Consider the following 19,478-nt stretch of genomic DNA (forward strand, 5'->3'; position numbering starts at 1 on the left):
TTTTTTTTTTTTTTTTTTTTTTATTCTTTAACAAAACGTGAGGGAGTGTTGATTTCCTTTTTGAGTTTCTTCTTATTATGTTATTGCCATGTTGAAAAGAGAGAAAGGTGTTTTTACATGTCTTTCCACATATTCCCCCTTTTTTAATTGCTGTAATTAATTATTGTAACAGTGAAAAGAAGCAATAATTTCAGTTGCTTTTGTATTGGTTTATTTTCCTGGGGATTTTTAATGACAGAAACTGTATTAACAAAGCTCCACAGCTACTGTTCTTTGCCTTTAAATTTAATATATTTGTCGCGTCACATGCAATAAAATATTCTTATCTTGGGTTGTTTGGATTGGTATTTTATCCTAGTAATATTATTGGGCAGGTGTTTTATCCTAATAATATTATTGATATGACTCATTTTGTAATTGTTACAAATGATTTGATTCGTTCGTGTGGAGACATCTGAGTAATGATATCATATACAATAAGTTCATATAATACTAAACTATGAAATATTTAATCTCTCCTTAAAAAAATCTAATAATTAAAAATATTAATATTTCACTTGATTATATGTGACTCATCTTAATCACAGGTGAGTTTTGAACGAATGACTTTTGTAGTTGGTTCAATATGTCTATCATTCTGGAGACTTGACCAAATAGAGAGATATGAAGATATTTTAACGAGATAGAATTCACTTATTCTCGTAATGGGGTAATAACTAGATGAATAGTTCGCCCATTTTTTATTTGAACAACTAGACCCCAGTTTATGGTTGGATTATAAATCAATTATTTTAAACAACAAAGTAAAACTAACTTAAGCCATTTTAACTGTAACGCCTCTAATTTTCTAAACTGGAAGCTCATCATAAATAATCTTGAAAATACCGTAACAAAATCTTTAATAAAGATTCATAAATTCAAAACAACCCTATCTCCAAAAATAAATCTTCAATAACTGAATTCAAAATAAATCTAAATAAAACAATAGTCAATGCTATAACTTAAAACAGTCAAATAAGAGTAAACTTCTAAAAATATCCCGTCTCCAACTTACATGGTGTCTTCAGCTCCGCCGTCAACCGTACATTGGCGTCTTTTGCCTTTACCTGAAAAATGTAGGTAGCACGTGGCTTGAGTATTTTATGAAATACTCAGTAAGTCACCCACTGTTGGGGTTAGGAATGCAAACACATGCAACATATGAGCGGGACCTAACTTTTCATAAACTTTACATAATCTTGGGTGCTTTTCTATTATGAGTAGAGTTGGATGTGTGGTACTCCTTCACACACGGCCCATGTACGCGTACATAGACCCACCAGGCGGGCTTGTATACATACTCCCTAGGCCTGGCTTGGTCGGGCACAACGTGTTACACGTCGTCGGACACCACAAAATAGAAAAGGGCCTGCATGATATCATGGTGAACGTAAATATTGTAATTCATTCTTTCCTATCATAAAGGGGAAGAATCCCGATGCACGTGACATACATATATGCATGAGGTCCCTTAACATATCTAACATGGCATTACATAAGCAGTGCTAACATCGCATTTACGTTTCTTACATCACATGGCATCTCACATGACTTACATTACATGACATATTACATAACATGAAAGTACATTCCAGTTGCATAAACATCTCATGACATGACTCGATAATACTACGTGTATTCATGGCATCGATCAACATTTTCATGGCAATATATTACTAACATCTCATTCATAACTTCACATAACATAAACAGTCAACAGCCAACATAACTCATTACGTTTCGTAGCATAAATAGTCACATAATTCATACATCATACAGTCATATCACATAATAAAACATGGTGCATGCAAGGGCCACAAGGCACCCACCATCATACAACACGAGTAAACTAACTCCAACAGTAAGTTCACTTACCTCGATAGCCTTGGCCGAAGTCACTCACAACAAGCTAAGCCCAACGATTAAATACGTCCTATAATTACCACATAAAAACTTACTTATAATTTTTTTGAATAAAATTTCATAAAGATTTTCGTAAACCTTTCATAACATACCCCAGCTAAATCTGATGCTATTTATCAAAATAAACTCTTGACCCAATCTGTCTTTGACGGTTAGGAACTATATTGACCTAGTAAAATTAAGGATAGAAACAGCTTTGGAAGGGCCAAAAACCTTGGAATCGATATATTACAGTGATATCGAGCCAATAAGCCTAGCTGCCGAGCTGACCAACTAAGCCGCCAAGCCGAGTTGCGGGAATTGACGGAACCGAACCGATTTCGTACACGTGCATGCCGAGCCGCACTGTGTACGCGTGTGAAGCTGCCGAAGCTGTTGGGCGTGCGTCTGCTACTCGACCCGATTCCAAAAACCTCGCCTTCCTTACCTGACAAGCGACGAAACCCTAATTTCCGCCTTCCTGATTCCGGCGACGCGCAGACGATCCCACAATGTCCTCAACACCGATTTCCGACTGTCAACCTTCTTTGACACAATGATCCCGACATCAATACCTTACTTTCACTTGATTCTTCCTCCGAAGAGCAACCCCATACTTCCGCTCAATTCTTCTTCCGAAGAGCAACCCCAACGTTCGGTGAGAAAGTTTGGAGAGAAAATCCTTTTCAAGGGATGTAAAAGGTTGGGCATAGAAATATAAAAATAATCTCCAGAAATTTCCTAATGAGGCATTTTAGGGTTTTAGGATAAGGAAACTCAGAGTAAGAGGAATGCTTATGTTAGGCAATAAAAATCTAGCAAAAGAATCCTGTAGATTACCTTTAATTATTTATTTTATTTTATTCTAAAAAATCGAATCGTTACATTAACACTAGACCAGTGTGCAAATGAAATCAGTCTCCAACTATTTAATATAGTTAACAAGACTTGGAAGCCGGCAACGGGCGCCTATTGAGGAGAACTAGGCTTGGCTTAGTATGATTAGTAGCACCCGTCTCGTTATCCAGGAGGCTCGTTCGGCCTATTCATGATAAGCTCAATTATTAGATTCATCTAGGCATAATTCACTAAATAAATAAAAATGAAATAAAATAAGGAAGGAGAAAAAAAAAAAACTTTGAGCTGATGTTTTGCTGGGCCGTCTAAATTGGGCCATCTCAGGTAGGCGCAGACATGAAAGCCACTTCCACCTTTACTTCCTCTAATGAAGTTCGTCAACATAAATCGCCGTAATCTCTAACACCACCTCCGACGCTCTGACATCACCTGCCATTTCTCCGGCGCCTTATTTCCGTCCATTCCTCAGTTCTACGATTCCACATTCCGAAGCTCCGTTGTTAGTTTCCTCTCCTACTCGCAAGATCACTCTCTCATTTTATTTTCCCCAAACTGATTATCGCTTTTAGCTCAAAAGAATGGCGGCCCTGTATGTTTTGTCCCGGCGATCTTCGCCTTCGTACCTGTTTGGAATGGCGCGTTATGCTACTACATCATTGAGATCTTACTCCACGTCTTTTCGCGAGGAAAGGGATACGTTTGGGCCTATCAACGTTCCATCCGACAGGTTCGCTCTCTCATTCATCTGGTTTTTGGATTTAATGAACTAATAGCTGCTTTGCGTTCGATTTTTGCGAAGGAAATTGTGTTTTGTGAATCGTAATGAGTTTTTATGAACGGTGTGGTTATATTTTAGATTATGGGGAGCTCAAACGCAGAGATCATTGCAGAACTTTGAGATCGGAGGAGACCGTGAGCGAATGCCTGAACCTATAATTCGCGCCTTTGGCGTCCTTAAAAAGTGTGCTGCCAAGGTCCATTCACATCCAAATTAAGTATAATGTGAAGTTTGATTCTTTGTGCTATAGTTCGTGTTTTGCAACGGAGATAAACATGGAATATGGATTTGGAAAAGGATTCTATTGTTCATCGTGAGTCTGTTTTTTCAGGTAAACATGGAGTACGGTCTTGATCCAACCATTGGGAAAGCCATAATGCAAGCAGCCCAAGAAGTAGCTGAGGGAAAGTTGAATGATCATTTTCCACTAGTTGTATGGCAAACTGGAAGTGGCACTCAGAGTAACATGAATGCGAATGAGGTTAGAAAAAATCTGTTTTAATTTTGATTGTGAGTTGTTGAGAGCGAAGGATTATTTAGGATAGTATTGCAAACGTACGATCCTACGTCGCATATTTTATGATTTTGCATGAATCATCTTCTCTGGAGAAATTATTCAGTCATATTGGAGGAAAGAAAGTCCAAAAGTACTTCAGTTATTAGGGAACATATAAAATTTCAAATTTACATCCAATGGTTATTAGGAAGCAACAAAATTATGGTCGCATCGATAATTTTTCCTTTCTTTTTGATCGGATCTGGTTACCATTGAAATTTTCAAAGGAAGCATGAAAGGCTATGTCACCCTTCTATGTTCTGTCTGTGTACTGATTAACGGTAGGACGGCAGGCATGATGACACATAATACTGAATCCCCTATTATACCAGGTTCCCGAGGGAAAGATTTGTTTCTCTTGGGTATTTAGCTTCAGTCGTTAGATATTCTTGAATCTATGGCGATGTTCAGATTTAATCTGCCCCTGAACTCCATAGCCAAAATTCATAGCATTTACTAGAAGTAGGCAGCTCCAAACTAATAGTTATCATGGTTGAATTTAGGATGTTGTAATAGGACAACAGGCCGTCCCCCCTCCCTTTCCTTCGTTGAGTCAAATTCATGCATTTCTAAAGTATAGTCTCTTTTAAAAAGAAATCCTTAGATATTCCTTCAGTAATATTTGAAATGTCCCATATGAAGTGCAGAACAGAGGGTAATCTGTTAAGCAATCTTCTCCGAATGTCTCTTAGTGTATATTTTGTAAGTGGATAACTTGAATGGTAGAAAATGCGAACCTCTACTCTACAATTAGTGAACATCTTACTTTTGTGGCAGGTCATTGCTAACAGGGCATCTGAGATCCTTGGTCATAAACGGGGCGAGAAGTTTGTTCACCCAAATGACCATGTTAATCGGTCCCAATCTTCTAATGATACATTCCCAACTGTAAGCTTTTTGCTTTACCAAGTTATTTTTGTCTATGCTATTCTAACTCCGTTTCTGTAATTAACCAATAAACTCTAGCAGTTTTCCATGACCCGGCTTCTTTTTTCCATAGTAATTTTAATAGTCATACTTTATGCCTTTATTACTTTGACCTTGATACAACTACTTTTATTGTCTCAATTCAGAAGTTTTTTTTTTTCTCCACACTTCTGATTTCTACCGTTTTCTTTTCACAGGTAATGCACATAGCAGCTGCAACAGAAATTAATTCCAAATTCATACCAAAATTGAAAACTTTACATTCGTCACTAAACTCAAAGGTTTGATGTTTAGGAGAGCTATGCTGCTGAGATTTCAATTTTATTGTTTGCATCATTACATACTGCAGATGATCCAAGCCTAATTTATTTACACAAGTCTCTTTGAGTCGTAAGGTTAGGTCATACTTGTTTGATTGCATGGACTAAGCTGAATGTGTAAAAATGGGAAAAAAATTAGGAGATCATAACATGGTTTGGATCTGACTGTACCATCCTGGGTGTAGCCCGTTTCAATTGAGTTGTGTGGTAATAATGTATGTGTTTATTTACACTCCAAACTCCTACCTTGCAGTCTATTTTCCCTTCGCACTTTCATAAGTTTGTAATTCCTTGTATTACTCTGGTATGATTCCTACAGTCCATAGAATTCAAAGATATTGTTAAGATTGGACGCACTCACACTCAAGATGCCACACCATTGACTCTTGGGCAAGAGTTTAGTGGCTATACCACACAAGTACGCCTTATTTCTCTTTGTTCTTGTGGAAGTTTCGGTTTCTTATGTCTATTGAAAAGAAGAAAGCATATGAATAATTTTCTGATTGGTGTGCACCTGAACTGCAGGTGAAGTATGGCATTGATAGAGTCCTGCGCACTCTACCTCGAATGTATCAGGTTGCAACAAGTGAAATATTTCCAGATATTTTGTTGGTTCTTTTGTCCATTTTTGTTCTGACACTTTGAATTCCATTTGTGCAGCTTGCCCAAGGTGGAACTGCTGTCGGAACTGGATTGAACACAAAGAAAGGGTATATTCTTTTTGAATTAGTTTGAATAAGAAAAAACTATCTAGTTTTCAGGTGTTGTGCTTGAAGATCAGAAGGATGAACGTATTTCTTATTTTGAGATTGCTATTGTCTATTTTTCAGATTTGATGTGAAAATAGCTGAAGCAGTAGCTGAAGAAACAAATTTGCCGTTTTTGACAGCAGAAAACAAGTTTGAAGCCTTGGTTAGTCGTTGAATGAGCTTCATCTCCTTTTATTTTTATTCCACAATTTGGTGGTGCCTTCCTTCACACGTGGAACCACGTTTTACGCTAAAACTTTTTGTTTCTTGCCAGGCTGCACATGATGCCTTCGTTGAAACTAGTGGGGCTCTTAACACAGTTGCTGCTTCTTTGATGAAGATTGCCAATGACATACGCCTTTTGGGAAGGTTTATGCATTAGTTTTGTCAATCTTGTCTCTTTGTTACTTAATTGTTTTTCTCTGTCTAATATTTTCCCCTTCATTTCACGTATGCAGTGGTCCACGTTGTGGTCTTGGTGAACTTATTCTTCCCGAGAATGAGCCAGGCAGTAGTATCATGCCAGTTAACCTCTCTCTCTCTCTCTCTCTCTCTCTTTTTGGTGGCACGTGCATGCTGGGCTTTAATGACCTAGACAATTTTTGTCGTTTCAGGGGAAGGTGAACCCTACTCAATGCGAGGCTCTCACTATGGTCTGTGCTCAGGTGAGTAATGTCTAGCATAGTTATGGGGTGCTGAAAGAGGAATTAGTTAGTATAGATCGTCAACTAGTTATGTTTGCTACCTTTTGTTCCCCAAAAAATTTTGGTCAATCATTCCATATGTCTACCGCCAACGCATTCTCAGATTCTCAGTAATTAGTCTATATGTATTATAGTGTCATTCTAGAACTTAAAGGATTATATGACAATTCTTGATTTTACAGGTGATGGGAAACCATGTAGCAATAACTGTTGGTGGGTCAAATGGTCACTTTGAACTTAATGTATTTAAGCCAATGATAGCCAATGCTCTTTTGCACGTAAGTTCTATTATTATCTCTTGACAGTTACTACGTCTAGAGATTATTTTCAAATAATGATATCAGAAACTAAATTGTTTTCTGGTTGGTGCACAAACTGCTATGAGATTGTCGACGTGTTTATGGTCTTCAAATGACAGATGTGTGTTTATATAATATATAAATATACGTTTACTTATATACATGCACATGAACATACACACACACACACACACATAGAAATTCTGGATTCAATGAATCTCATCTCCAATGTTGGCTCTTCATTGGCAGTCATTGAGATTATTAGGGGATGCTTCTGCTTCATTCGAGAAGAACTGTGTGAGGGGAATTCAAGCTAACAGGGAAAGAATTTCGAAGTTACTCCACGAGGTTAGTTTTATATTAATATTTGAAAAGTACGTTATACTACACTGTTTGCATAGAAGATTTTGGCTGATGATTTTTGTGGTTATCTATGCGCGTAAATTCGATGGCCTGCAGTCACTGATGCTCGTCACAGCTTTAAATCCCGTAAGTGTTCATCAACTAGAAAGCTCTCATTCTCCTTAAGCTTGGTACATTGTTCGATAATATGTCATTGGCATATTGTCTACAGAAAATTGGTTACGACAATGCTGCTGCAGTTGCGAAGACAGCCCACAAGGAAGGATCCACTTTGAAGGTATGAATTGTATTTATATTTAGGTTTAAATCTTATTCTTTGAATTTTTATGTCAATTCTGTCAAGTCATTAAATTTAAGTAGTTGGTTTAACTTATAATCGCCCTGAGCTGACCTAATGGTCAATAAAGACTGTAAATAGCTAAAAGCTGAGGTAGAATAAGTTCATGTCATCATGGTGGTCACTGACTATAGAATATAATATTTTAGCAAGTTAGCAGCCATGCTCTGTGAAAATAGTCGAGATGCAGGATTGCTAATCCAAACATTTACGGATATTGCTAACGCAAACACTCACAAATATGAGAAAAAAATCATTGAACTTAACATGAGATAAAAGTTGAAAAGGACTAAAACTAGAACATTTGAAAAATTGGGATTCAAACATAAACTTTAAAGACTTCATATTTGATTTCGAGGGTGGTTTTTGTATGATTATGCAGGAAGCTGCACTGAAGCTCGGAGTTTTAAGCGAGGAAGATTTCAATAAATATGTGGTGCCTGAGAAAATGATTGGTCCATCTGATTAGTAAAGCTAAATAGCCCTTCTGTGTTTGGATCATTGTTTCATCAAAATCATTTTTAGACACTCTCATTCTTCTCCTTAAAGGAAAAAGAATGCCCATTTTTATGAGGATTGAAGTGGTTAATAAAGACACCACAGAGAAGATCTCTCAGGTTGTGCTTTGTATGTTCGGCGGAAATCGTGGTCATTCCTCTTCTACTTTCAAAATATTGTCCAGAAATTTTCTTACGGAAAAAGAATTAATAATTTATTTTGGGGACATTGGTTCTTGTGTACCCATTATTGAATCTCGTTGAGATTTTTTTTTTCTCATTTGAAGAAAAATATGACATTATTAATCGATAGGCCGTTTGAGCCCAACTTATTTGCTGTCATCTTATAGTGCAAAGTAGTTAATAAACGTCAGTGTTATATTTAGAAATCATCATCGAGTGCCGATTATACTGTGGATATCTAAAATGTAATTACGACTCTAAATAAGAGGAGCACTAGTTTATCTTATCAAATGAACGTTTCAGAATGTAAACTGATACATATATATACACACATCCATACATATATATAATTGTAAAATATGCATAGCTCAACTGAGGACAAACAACTTATTGACAACTGAACAAAGATTTGAATGAGCAAGATAGAGTTGCAGGGAATGGAGAACCAATGTTCAGGTTTCAGAAGCTTGGCCGAGCTTCCTAGTTATGGACCTTTCAGTTTGAAGTCCCAAACTGATAAAATAAACGGTGAGGCCTACCAGTCTTACAAGATCAATGAAGTCAATTCTCATTCAGGATTCAATATTCACAAGTTGGTCTCTTTGATCCTGCCGGATGGGGAGTATATATAGCAAGGAGGCATTGAAAACAATGACATCCCATGTTGCCTGATTACACAGTTCAAGGTTAAAGCTAGGAACGATAATATCTTTATGTATGGGTTGGACACATACGTCCATGTATACAAATGGAAGTAGGGGAAATTTTCAGTTGCCACGGCCAATTTACTTGGACCTACCTCCACGGAGAAAAAAATTAGAACATCTCTAGAAGGGCAGAAACCTGCAAAATGATGCTCATCAATGACTAAACCTGGAAAATGTATCAGGTTTTTATCATCAAGTGTTGGACCTAGAAAGAGCAGAGAAATATTCCTCAGACACCCACATTATACAAGTGGGGTCCCCATTTTAACAGTTCATTTGTTCTTTCCATCATAGAAGATCATGATCAATAAGCCAATTTGGACGAGAATTATTAGCAAAAACAACGGATAAAGAGCGGTAAGAGAAGTGCAGTGCTCGGGGGGATTCACAATTGTTCCTTTTCTCTACCGGCAAAACCTAGGCCCTCAAAACAAACCAATCAATGATTGAAGTTTCAAAGGTCCCAAGTATTTTAATGGATGCAATTCAGACATGAGATATTTTTCACACGGAAAAACTTATACGTAAAAAAGGGTCCAACAAGGCTTGTGAGAATCAAGCAATTTATAGAATAAAAAGAACCAAAAGATGGAACGATTGATAAATTAGAAAAATTATAGATGTAAATCTCTATTCGTCTGGGATTTTGATAACAAGGAAATTTGTCCAAGACAAGAAAAACAACGAAAGTGGTCAAAACCAGTACAGTAGTCGAGGATCTACGAACAATCAAAAGTTCACTTCTTTGCTTTTTTTGATACCCTGCAAGAGCAAGAAGATTGGTTTATTATATATAAATCAGCTATCTAATTATCTCAACTTAAATTAAGACTTAAATACTTACTGAGTGGGTTGAGACGCAGCAACTGGGGCAGCGGCGGCTGGTTTTTCTCCAGGACCCTAAACGACAAGACCAAGTCAGTATTCTGACATGGAGCTTTATGAATGAAGAAGCAGATTCAAGAATATGATACGTACTGAAAAACAATTTGGACTACAAGGATGAATTGATTGAATACCTGGGCTAACCGTTCCTCTCTTCTGGCAAACTTTCTTTCCCTACTAGCCTTGTTCTTTGCTCTCTTTGCCTCAAATTGATCGGATAATGTCTTCTCTCTTGCCTTCTCAGCCTTTGATTTGTGGATGCTCTCCATCAGCACACGTTTGTTCTTGAAAACATTACCCTTCACCTTCATGTACATGTCATGGTACATGTGTTTGTCGATCTTTTTGGATTCCCTGTACTTGCGGAGTAATCTCCTCAGGACACGCATCCTCCTCATCCAGAGAATCTTGGTGGGTAATCTAGCCTCCCTGGTACCCTTACGCTTACCTATGTGCAACATACATAATGAGTGACAAAGGACCATAAAAGCACTTCACTTGAAAATTCAATGATAATTATGATGATATAATATGGGCAAGAAATGCACAGATGCCATAACATATAATCCCCTCCTATTATTATGTAAACTTAGAAATCTGTTTCCAAAATGATATACAAAATTAATAAAAATATCAGATGATAAATCATATTTACCAATAGAAAAAACATTTAACAACTGCAATACAGTGACAAATATACAGAAAGACAGACAATTCTTCATCTAAAAGACGAAGGAGTGCATTCACCTTGATACCATTGTACATATCTGCCTACGCAACTCCATATGCTTCATCGAGTAAAATCTAATAACTATATACCCTTTGTTCTTTAGGCTGGAAAAGCATTTAAAATATAGTTTCATACTTCTTATCTTCAATTTCTCTACAGAAGGATCCTAATTAGAGCTTCGACATCACTTAATAAAGTTTCCATGTCCAGCAAGCAAGACCGGCACTCTGTACCAATATCAGCGTATTCTTCACCAATCAAACTAGCAGGAGAAAAAAGAAAAATACCGTATCCTGAGTGACGTCCCTTCCTCTTAGCCTCCTTCATTCGGCGAGCACGGGAACGAGAGTGAATCTTTGTTGGTTTCCTGATAATGAACCCATCTTTCACCAACTTCCTAACGTTTTGACCTGCAACCAACAAACGCCCTTCAATTAACCAAAAACAACAAATAGAAAAAAGAAACCGAGCACACATACTAAATGATTTAGACTACGCATCCAGCAAAAAGCAGTATATAGTTGAAAAAGACATCGCAAAAACAATGCGTAGGGAATTAAATAATTTCATGAAACCAAAAAGGTTTTGCCGAATGTTCGTTAACTAATCGTATCCCAATCAAGCAGATCAAAATTAAAACCCAACCCAACAGCTCACGGATACTTACCAAATTAAACAAAAAACTCCCTACGATATCTAGCAAACAAGAGCAAGTCAATAAACAAGCAGACCAAATTCAAAACCCAACAAGTCCCCAATAAGAAAAGAACCAAACAAAATACGAAGTTCATACTGAAGAGTACAGAGAAAAGGGAACGTACGAGAATTCGCCATAGAGATTTCATTGACTTCATTAGGATCCAGCCAGACCTTGCCTCTGCCGCACTTGAGAACACTAGCGGCAAGCCGCTTCTGAAGCTTGAGCGAAACCATTTCTCTAAACCTCCTTCGCGCTGCTGAAATCCCAGAGAACCGCGCGATTAATTATTGCGATATTTATATACGAACACTAGTGCGGCTTTTGCCCTAAGGCTAGGGTTTTTGATTATTGGACATTTTTTGGGCTTCAAAATGACCCATTAAAACTCTTTTGCGGATCTGAAATACGGACTTGGGCTTTTACCTTTTGGGCTTCATACGGCCCGTTACATCTTTGCGGACCTGAAATACGGGCTTGGGCTTTTACCTTTTGAGCTTCAGACGGCCCATTACAACTTTGCGGACCTGAAATACGGGCTTGGGCGTTTAACCTTAATGGATATTTTTCGGCATCAAAATGGCCCATTACAGCTTTTGCGGACTTGGAATAGGGGCTTGGACGTTTAACCTTAATGGATAAGTTTGGGCTTCAAAACGACCCATTACAACTTTTGCGGACCTGGAATACGGGCTTTTGGATAAGTTTGGGCTTCAAAATGGCCCATTACAACTTTTTTGGACCTGGAATACGGGCTTGGGCGTTTAACCTTAATGGATATGTTTGGGCTTCAAAAGGGCCCATTACAACTTTTTTGGACCTGGAATACGGGCTTGGGCGTTTAACCTCAATGGATATGTTTGGGCTTCAAAAGGGCCCATTACAACTTTTTTGGACCTGGAATACGGGCTTGGGCGTTTAACCTTAATGGATATGTTTGGGCTTCAAAACGGCCCATTACAGCTTTTGCGACCTGAAATACGGGCTTGGGCTTTTTACGACCTCTGATATTGTTTTGTCCCAAGGACTTAGAAACTTTTTAAAAATAAAATTAAAAGAGAATAAATAAAATTTGAATCTAATTAAAAATATTAAAATTGTTTGCTATTTAATATGGATCCCTATTTTAAATGAGTCCAACAACTTGACCCCTACTGAAATAAAATAAAATAAATATACGTAGATATAATCCACTTGCAACCTAATTACCACTTTTGATCATCAAATTGAAATTTGAAATTGATTGGTGAAAAAAAAATTCAATCCTCAAATTTTGAATAAGTAAATACAATTAAAATAAGCTAATTAAGTTTTTAAAAAATAATAAAGAAAAAAAAATATTATTCTGGTTTTTGTGACGAATCTACTAGTTGTTGCACTTAAAATTAATATAAAAAGTATATATATATAAATGATATTTTGACGACCATTTAGCTTTAATTTCCATTGGCAATAGAAGTAGATAACATCTGTCATTTTTTTTATTTTTTTTTTTATTATGGTAAGTAAACATCATCCGATATTATTTCACTTGATTCTCACCATAGGTGGATAAATGGGATGTAATGGTTGAAACTGAATTTTTTTTATTATTATTATTTAAATTAATGAAATTAATTACTCTAAATTTTGTACTTTCTTCCCGAAAAAAGATTCTAAAATTTTAAAGCTTTCCATTTAAATAAAAGTTTCAATACTCATTAATCTTTTGTTTTAAAATCATTCTCGACTTTTTCAAATGTGTTTAAACTTATCTATTCATTTTCAAATTTTTAAATATTTTCTTTAAAATAAAAAAAAATATTCTTCAAAATCAATGGAATGGGTACTCTTCAATTTTAAGAAAAAATTAAAAAATTTTATCTACCCATTATAGTTAATTTATTGTGAAAGAACCAATTTAAAAATAATTATCTGTTGATTGGTTGAAATTTATTATATTTAGGTTAGAAAATCTAATTTTTCATTTTTATTTTGTAATAGCTCAACGGCTAGCAAATATTATTGTTTTTCAACTTTTAGTTCGTAGCTTCCTTTTAAGGTTTTTAAAATGTGTTTGCTGTGAAGAGATTTATACGTATTTAAAAATTAAAAAAAAAATGTTTGATTCTTCTATTTAACCAATGTGAAATTTGACAATCTACCCCCTTCACGGTTCAACGTCCTCGTCCCTGGGTGGTACTCATTTATTTTTTCAATTGATTTGAGACCCTCCAATCCACTCTCTTCAATTGGGGACTCACCCCTTAAGTTTTGGAGAATAACCGAATATTGTTTATAAATATGTGGAAACATCTCTCTAAAGACACGTTTTTAAAATGTTGTGGAATAACTTAAAGATATAGTTTAAAGAAGATAATATCTACTAGGGGTAGGTAGGTTGATAGGTGGATGTCTTTTATAAAAAAATAAATTTATAAAAAATAGATGGATATAATTTTATTGATTTAACTTATTTAAAAAGAAAAAAAAAAAAAAAAAGGAAAAGGAAAAGGAAATGGCGGTGGCAGAGGAGTGGGGGCAGTACAAAAGTACGACACAACAGCAGCCAGCGCGAAATCGAAAACATGAAACGTACTAGTTTTGTTTGACACATCACCACCACCGCCCACCGTTTGTCTTGACCATAGTTTTATTCTCTCTGACTCACTCCCCACGATTACAACACTCGTTCCCTTCCGCCGCCATGCAAATTCAACATTCTCCTATTTCCACCCTTCCTTTTTCTTTTATTTACAAAACCAACTCCCTCCCTTTACTCCACGTCGGCCTTCTTTTCTGCCACCTCGGACCAACCCCCACCACTCATTCAAACACACCTCAACATACAACTTTATTTTTATTGTTTAATAAACAACACCAGAATGGATTAATTTCCTCTGAAATGGTTAATTAATATGATATTATTCCTTCTGGAAATTTGATAATTCATAATACTCGGAAACCATGAACAGGCAGATCTTAGGATTAGGATTAGGACTAGCGTTCTAATCTTGTTTAATTTGGTTGTTAACGAAAGATTATTGATATCATTTATAAATAAATTTGATTAACGAATCTCTTTGAAAGGGGCTGAAATAATTGAAAACAATTTCATATCAACAAATTGACATCGTTCAAACGCTGAAAATTACACAAACAGATTCTGAAATTAAACAAGAAAACCACAATTTTGAAACACCAAACTCAAGGATCGAAACCGGTTCCAGAATTCACAGAGGAATTCAAGAGAAGTTCTTGGATCATCACAACTCATTCGACGAAACAGAGCCGTGAAGGCCGCCGTCGTCGTCGTCGAAGCTCCACAGATCGCCAACCACCTGTTCTTCCGCCGGATTCGTCACCGTCGACTGTCCGTCCAGGTACGGAATCTGGTAGAACTTCATGAAGTTTTCGTATGCCATTAACTCCTCCGAAAGCTTCTGCACCTCGTTCTCTTCCTCTGTAGTGGCAACAATGGCGACCTTCTCCTCCGGCTTTTCCTCCGCCTCTTCCACACCGAACTCCACGGCGTTTACGTTCTGATAAACATCTGATCTCTCTGGCGGAGAATAAGAATTCTCCGATCCAGAGGCGGATTGTTCCTCAATCACCGCCGGAATCCGGCTGCCATTGAAATCCTTGGCCATGAAATTACCGATCTGATTCCGATCCCAGCAGAATTCTCCATACACGGAATTTTCAGGAACACTATGCAGATTATTAGCCCTAATTTGAGTGTGAAATTGAGGGTTCGCATTCTGGAGATTACAGCGCGCTTGAATAGAAAACTCATCGTCTTCATTAGGGAAATTAACCTTGGCTTTCTTTCCACGGATCTTCCGAGCTTCACGATCGTAAGCTCGAGCGGCTTCCTCCGCGGTATTAAATGTCCCAAGCCAGACTCGAATCCCCTTCCTCGGATCACGAATCTCAGCCGCCCATTTCCCCCATGGCCGCTGACGAATTCCTCTGTAAAGATTCTTCCTCTGCCTCTTCTTCGGCTTCTCATCTGTCCAAGAAGCCTCTGAAACATCAATTTCTCAAAAATTGGATTCGAAAAAACGACGGAAGGAACATGAAATTACAAAAATAAGATCGCGAAATCTTACCGGAAGAACGGAGGGGCCGTTTGACGGGAGAAGCATCGTGATCGGGAGGACATTTGTTAAAATCGAACAAGGGGGAGTTCGGCCAAATGTCAGAGGCGGTAACGCGTTGGCCGTCGCGGCGGGGGATGAAGCCGGCGATGAAGGCACCACCACACATGACTGAAACAGAGAGAAAATAGGGATTTGATTGAAATTGAAAAGATTTAGGGTTTAGCGGATGGAGAAAGGAGAAGGGGGGGGGAGGGGCGTTTTGTAGGCGCTGGTGGAAGACAGTGTTCACAAAGGCTTAGGAAGCTTCTTGGTTTCACCAACTTGCGTTTGCCTCTTCTCCACGCTTCTTCTCCTAAAATTGAAGCCTTTTTAAATCATTTTAATGAGCTGTTAAATACTTGGAAAGTTAAATTCATTAAATCACCAATTTTACCTGCCTGATTCTTACATGTTTTTTACCCAACAGTAAAATTATAAATTTAGTCTTGAATTCTTTAAAATTTATGAATTTATTACACACAAAATTATATTAAACATAATCTTTAACTAAATATACAAAAATGTCATAAATTAAGTATTTTTTTTTTTTACTTAGGCTCAAGTATTAAGCATTATTGTTAATTTACTTATATTATATTGATTAAAAAATGTATTTAGACGGTTAAAAAAAACGCCTAAATATTGTTGTAAAGAGTCTTAAATTGAGGGCTAATTATGGTATTTATTAATGAAATTTTGTCTGTGGTTTTTTACCGTTGAAGTGAAGTTCAGCGTGGGGGCAGAGTTTAAGCCTATTTTACTTCTTTATTATTTGGTTAAAGAGTTAATTAATTAAATAAATATTAATTTGAACATAGCTCTACTGATAATTTTAATAGACTCTAGTTGTACTAAACAAATATAATGTGAAAATTTTAAATTTTAAAATATAAGAAATTGTTTTAAATATAATATTTTAGTAATTGTAATTTTTAATTTAGTTTTTTTTAATCTAAAAAGTCATTTTAGGGAAAATACAAATGTAGCATTTGCCAACAAAAATGGAGACAAATTTTGAAAAAAAACAAACAAATTCTAATTTATTCTTTCTCTGCCCATTCCATTTTTTAAAAATGTAAATAAATGCATTGTTTTCACAATTTTTACTTGAAATACGTATTTAAAAGAATATTTTGAGTATTTTATTTTACTTTTATTAATTTTTTTTCTATTTTCTTAATTTAAATTTTGAATTTTGCTTTGATCAATTATACGTTAAGTGATCTCTTTAGAACTTTCCTTTAATGCATGAGAATAAGAACAATACATGCGGGAAGGAAACAACTCTATGATGGATGACTTTCTAAGATTTTTCTTACGATACATATGAGTAGAGACAAAACATGCAAAGAGTAAATACGTAACATGATCACGAGTACCGAATTCATATTTTGAATTGCATTGACGTCAATTCATTTTGGTTAGAAAGTTAAAAAAAAAAAGGATTAAAATATTGTGAAGCGTGACAAACAGGAACCAATCTATGAACCCGCCTCGAAAGTTTACGTGTGTGTGATCTTTACCCTATCTTTTAAATTATATACTTATTCTATTTTTATTCATTTATTAAAATTTAGAATAGATTTTAAAATTAGTCTTTCAATGGCAAAAATTATTATTATTATTATTTTATAAAATTTGATTAAAAAAATAATAATATATCCCAAACTTTGAATATGTTCGAATTATGTTTCTAACCGTTCAAAAATTCTATTTTTTATTTTTTAAACTTTCAAATTTGTTAAACAATTTTTAAAAAATAAGATAAATATTGACCTCAAGATTAAAGTGTAAAAATTCAAGATCATATATGACATTATTTATGCATTATTCTCCTAAATTAATGTGTAAATGATTAGAAGAAATTACAACCAAATGAACCAAAAAAAAAAAAAAATGAAATGAAATGAAATGAAATGAAAGTAGGGAATTAATCATGATCTAATACAGACCTAATAATAATAATTTAAACAAAATGGAAGAAAACCAAGGAGGCCGTTGTATTAGTAAAAGGTGGGCACATTCCAAATCCCCTTTGCTTGACTCACTTTCTCTACAACTTGGAAGTACTAACAACCTATGCATACATATATAATTATATACTTAGCTTTCCAATTTTGACTCTAATTAATCTTAGCCAATGTCCTATAATCTCACAGACAGCTAAACACCAACACGTCCTAGTGGCGTTAATAAATATTAAGTTAGATTAATAAAAAAATATGTTTAAAATTTTTAAATTTGACTAAAAAAACGTCTAGTTTCAATATTACTTTTAAAATACTCAAAAATTTAATTTTGAATTGAAAAGGTTAATGTAAAACTTTAAAAGTTTGGTTCCATGTTTAAAAAATACTCATAAAATTTTAAAAGTACCCGTAACTCTTTTTAATTTTTATAAAAAAAAAAGATTTAATTTTTTTTTATTGCTACTATTGAAAATGTTTATTTACTTCCTATGGATCATTTTCAAACTTTTTTTTTTTATTATTTTTTAAATGGAAGGGTATAAATCAATGGATATTTTTAAACTGCCCTACCCATGATTCCTCCTAATGGTAAGGATATTTGTAAAATTTTAATTTTTGTTACCGGTATTAATGAAACTTTTAAAAACTCACAATTATTTAAATCATTTTGAAGGTAAAAGAGTATAATTAAAACAAAATATTTATGATTTTCGTCAAAAACTTGAGGATAAGATTTTTTAAAAAAAGTTTTAAGGATATTTTTTATTTTATTTTGAAGTTTAAGGTATTACTTAAACAAATTTCATGAACTTTTTAATTAATTTAGTCGGAATATTATAAAACATCTTATTGTGATGATATAATTCTTTTAGGAAAAAAAAAGACAACCTTAGCATCTCCAAAATTTAGAAATGTATTTATTTATGTTATATAATTTATGAACTAAATATATAATTTTGACCTTTGAAAACTTGTCGTAGTCAACGCTAAATCTTCAGAGATTTTTTAAGAATCAACGAGATATTTCAGTCATTGATTTGACATTTCTCACAATTTCTCTGTCTACTTTAAGTTTATTCAATTAATATATAGAATGCTTTAATTTAATTGTGTAATTTGTTGATATTAAATTTTTATTTCAGCGTATTTTTCCTTTTATTATAAAGCTATTTTTATTAAGATATTATATATAAAAATATTGTTTCTGTTATAAATTCGAAGATAACGTTGAATATTTTAATTTAAAATATTAATTTTTAAAAGAAATTTTAATGCTCCGCCGCCGCCATTTCGTTGAGTTTAATGTCATGCTTTGACATGTTTTTTTATTGTTTTTTTTATTAAGAAAATCCAAGTTGCAAATTAACTTTAAGCTTTACTTAAAGGAGCCGTAATGAATTGCAAAACTTAATTTATATCTTCCTTGGGTTAATTTGGTTAATTTGGTGTTGATTTTGATCTAATCATTAATTAGATAATTGATGGTGTGACCATCAATGACCATCCACGTCAGGGATGAGGTGTCAATTTAGGTAGCTACAAATAGCTAATCAAAGGTTATTAGCACCGAAAATACATCTTGAAATTTTTGATATAGACTAAATTTTTACGTTTTAATTTTACGTGTCGTTGATGCATAATTTGGATTAAGAAAAATCACGCTTGACCCCTACATGCGTCATCGATCAATCACCAATTTTGATACTTAAAATTGGAGAAAAATGATGCCATAAGAATAAAGAAAAATAATTCGGGATACTTTCATCTTAAGCATTTTTTTTTCTCCATTTTCTTATGGTATTTGACCTTATTTGTTAGGTCAAATTTCACCCACAATACTTTTATGTATAAAAATA

At 34.9% G+C, this 19,478-nt stretch overlaps 4 protein-coding genes across 9 annotated transcripts in view; 2 read left to right on the forward strand and 2 right to left on the reverse strand.

Moving 5' to 3' along the window:
- Positions 1-254, forward strand: part of LOC111442299 (kinesin-like protein KIN-14I) — a 6,791-nt gene extending 6,537 nt beyond the window's left edge. For 4 of the 5 annotated variants that reach the window (XM_023079642.1, XM_023079641.1, XM_023079646.1 and 1 more), the window contains exon 19: positions 12-254. The gene's annotated coding sequence lies outside the window, so the exon portion shown is untranslated. The remainder of the gene's footprint in view (positions 1-11) is intronic. The other variant, XM_023079643.1, reaches the window with a different exon arrangement.
- A 2,896-nt stretch (positions 255-3,150) lies between these two features.
- Positions 3,151-8,657, forward strand: LOC111441467 (fumarate hydratase 1, mitochondrial-like). Its single transcript, XM_023078479.1, has 18 exons — positions 3,151-3,298; positions 3,369-3,526; positions 3,656-3,773; positions 3,909-4,058; positions 4,911-5,021; positions 5,258-5,341; positions 5,700-5,798; positions 5,906-5,956; positions 6,041-6,090; positions 6,211-6,292; positions 6,404-6,498; positions 6,588-6,654; positions 6,744-6,794; positions 7,016-7,111; positions 7,382-7,480; positions 7,592-7,621; positions 7,707-7,772; positions 8,215-8,657. The coding sequence occupies exons 2-18, from the start codon at positions 3,378-3,380 to the stop codon at positions 8,299-8,301; spliced, it is 1,485 nt and encodes a 494-aa protein (XP_022934247.1). The 5' UTR covers positions 3,151-3,298; positions 3,369-3,377; the 3' UTR covers positions 8,302-8,657.
- Positions 8,658-9,791: 1,134 nt separating this feature from the next.
- Positions 9,792-11,854, reverse strand: LOC111441469 (60S ribosomal protein L19-1-like). The gene is made up of 5 exons (XM_023078482.1): positions 11,656-11,854; positions 11,122-11,244; positions 10,239-10,552; positions 10,064-10,119; positions 9,792-9,981 (listed from the first exon to the last, which is right to left on the reverse strand). Exons 1-5 carry the CDS (start codon positions 11,765-11,767, stop codon positions 9,957-9,959), a joined length of 630 nt encoding a protein of 209 aa, XP_022934250.1. The 5' UTR covers positions 11,768-11,854; the 3' UTR covers positions 9,792-9,956.
- A 2,743-nt stretch (positions 11,855-14,597) lies between these two features.
- Positions 14,598-15,960, reverse strand: LOC111441468 (ethylene-responsive transcription factor ERF071). 2 transcript variants are annotated; one of them, XM_023078480.1, is made up of 2 exons: positions 15,623-15,960; positions 14,598-15,537 (listed from the first exon to the last, which is right to left on the reverse strand). In XM_023078480.1, exons 1-2 carry the CDS (start codon positions 15,777-15,779, stop codon positions 14,777-14,779), a joined length of 918 nt encoding a protein of 305 aa, XP_022934248.1. In that variant the 5' UTR covers positions 15,780-15,960; the 3' UTR covers positions 14,598-14,776. The 2 variants fall into 2 exon arrangements, with proteins under 2 accessions (XP_022934248.1, XP_022934249.1); XM_023078481.1 differs by having other exon boundaries at positions 14,598-15,522; positions 15,623-15,958.
- Between the last annotated feature and the right edge of the window lie 3,518 nt (positions 15,961-19,478).

This window comes from Cucurbita moschata, unplaced genomic scaffold (genome assembly GCF_002738365.1).
Source record: "Cucurbita moschata cultivar Rifu unplaced genomic scaffold, Cmos_1.0 Cmo_Scf00004, whole genome shotgun sequence".
NCBI lineage: Eukaryota > Viridiplantae > Streptophyta > Magnoliopsida > Cucurbitales > Cucurbitaceae > Cucurbita > Cucurbita moschata.

What these genes read in the sequence shown, in the direction of transcription:
- LOC111441467 (XM_023078479.1), top strand. Translation starts at nt 3,378, where the DNA reads ATGGCGGCCCTGTATGTTTTGTCCCGGCGATCTTCGCCTTCGTACCTG. An exon ending in TTAGTGGCTATACCACACAA is followed by an intron (nt 5,799 to 5,905) that starts GTACGCCTTATT and finishes CCTGAACTGCAG; the next exon opens with GTGAAGTATGGCATTGATAG. An exon ending in TTTCGAAGTTACTCCACGAG is followed by an intron (nt 7,481 to 7,591) that starts GTTAGTTTTATA and finishes GATGGCCTGCAG; the next exon opens with TCACTGATGCTCGTCACAGC.
- LOC111441469 (XM_023078482.1), bottom strand. Translation starts at nt 11,767, where the DNA reads ATGGTTTCGCTCAAGCTTCAGAAGCGGCTTGCCGCTAGTGTTCTCAAG. An exon ending in AATCTCTATGGCGAATTCTC is followed by an intron (nt 11,245 to 11,655) that starts GTACGTTCCCTT and finishes TGTTGGTTGCAG; the next exon opens with GTCAAAACGTTAGGAAGTTG. An exon ending in GGGACGTCACTCAGGATACG is followed by an intron (nt 10,553 to 11,121) that starts GTATTTTTCTTT and finishes TGTTGCACATAG; the next exon opens with GTAAGCGTAAGGGTACCAGG.
- LOC111441468 (XM_023078480.1), bottom strand. Translation starts at nt 15,779, where the DNA reads ATGTGTGGTGGTGCCTTCATCGCCGGCTTCATCCCCCGCCGCGACGGC. An exon ending in ACGGCCCCTCCGTTCTTCCG is followed by an intron (nt 15,538 to 15,622) that starts GTAAGATTTCGC and finishes TTGATGTTTCAG; the next exon opens with AGGCTTCTTGGACAGATGAG.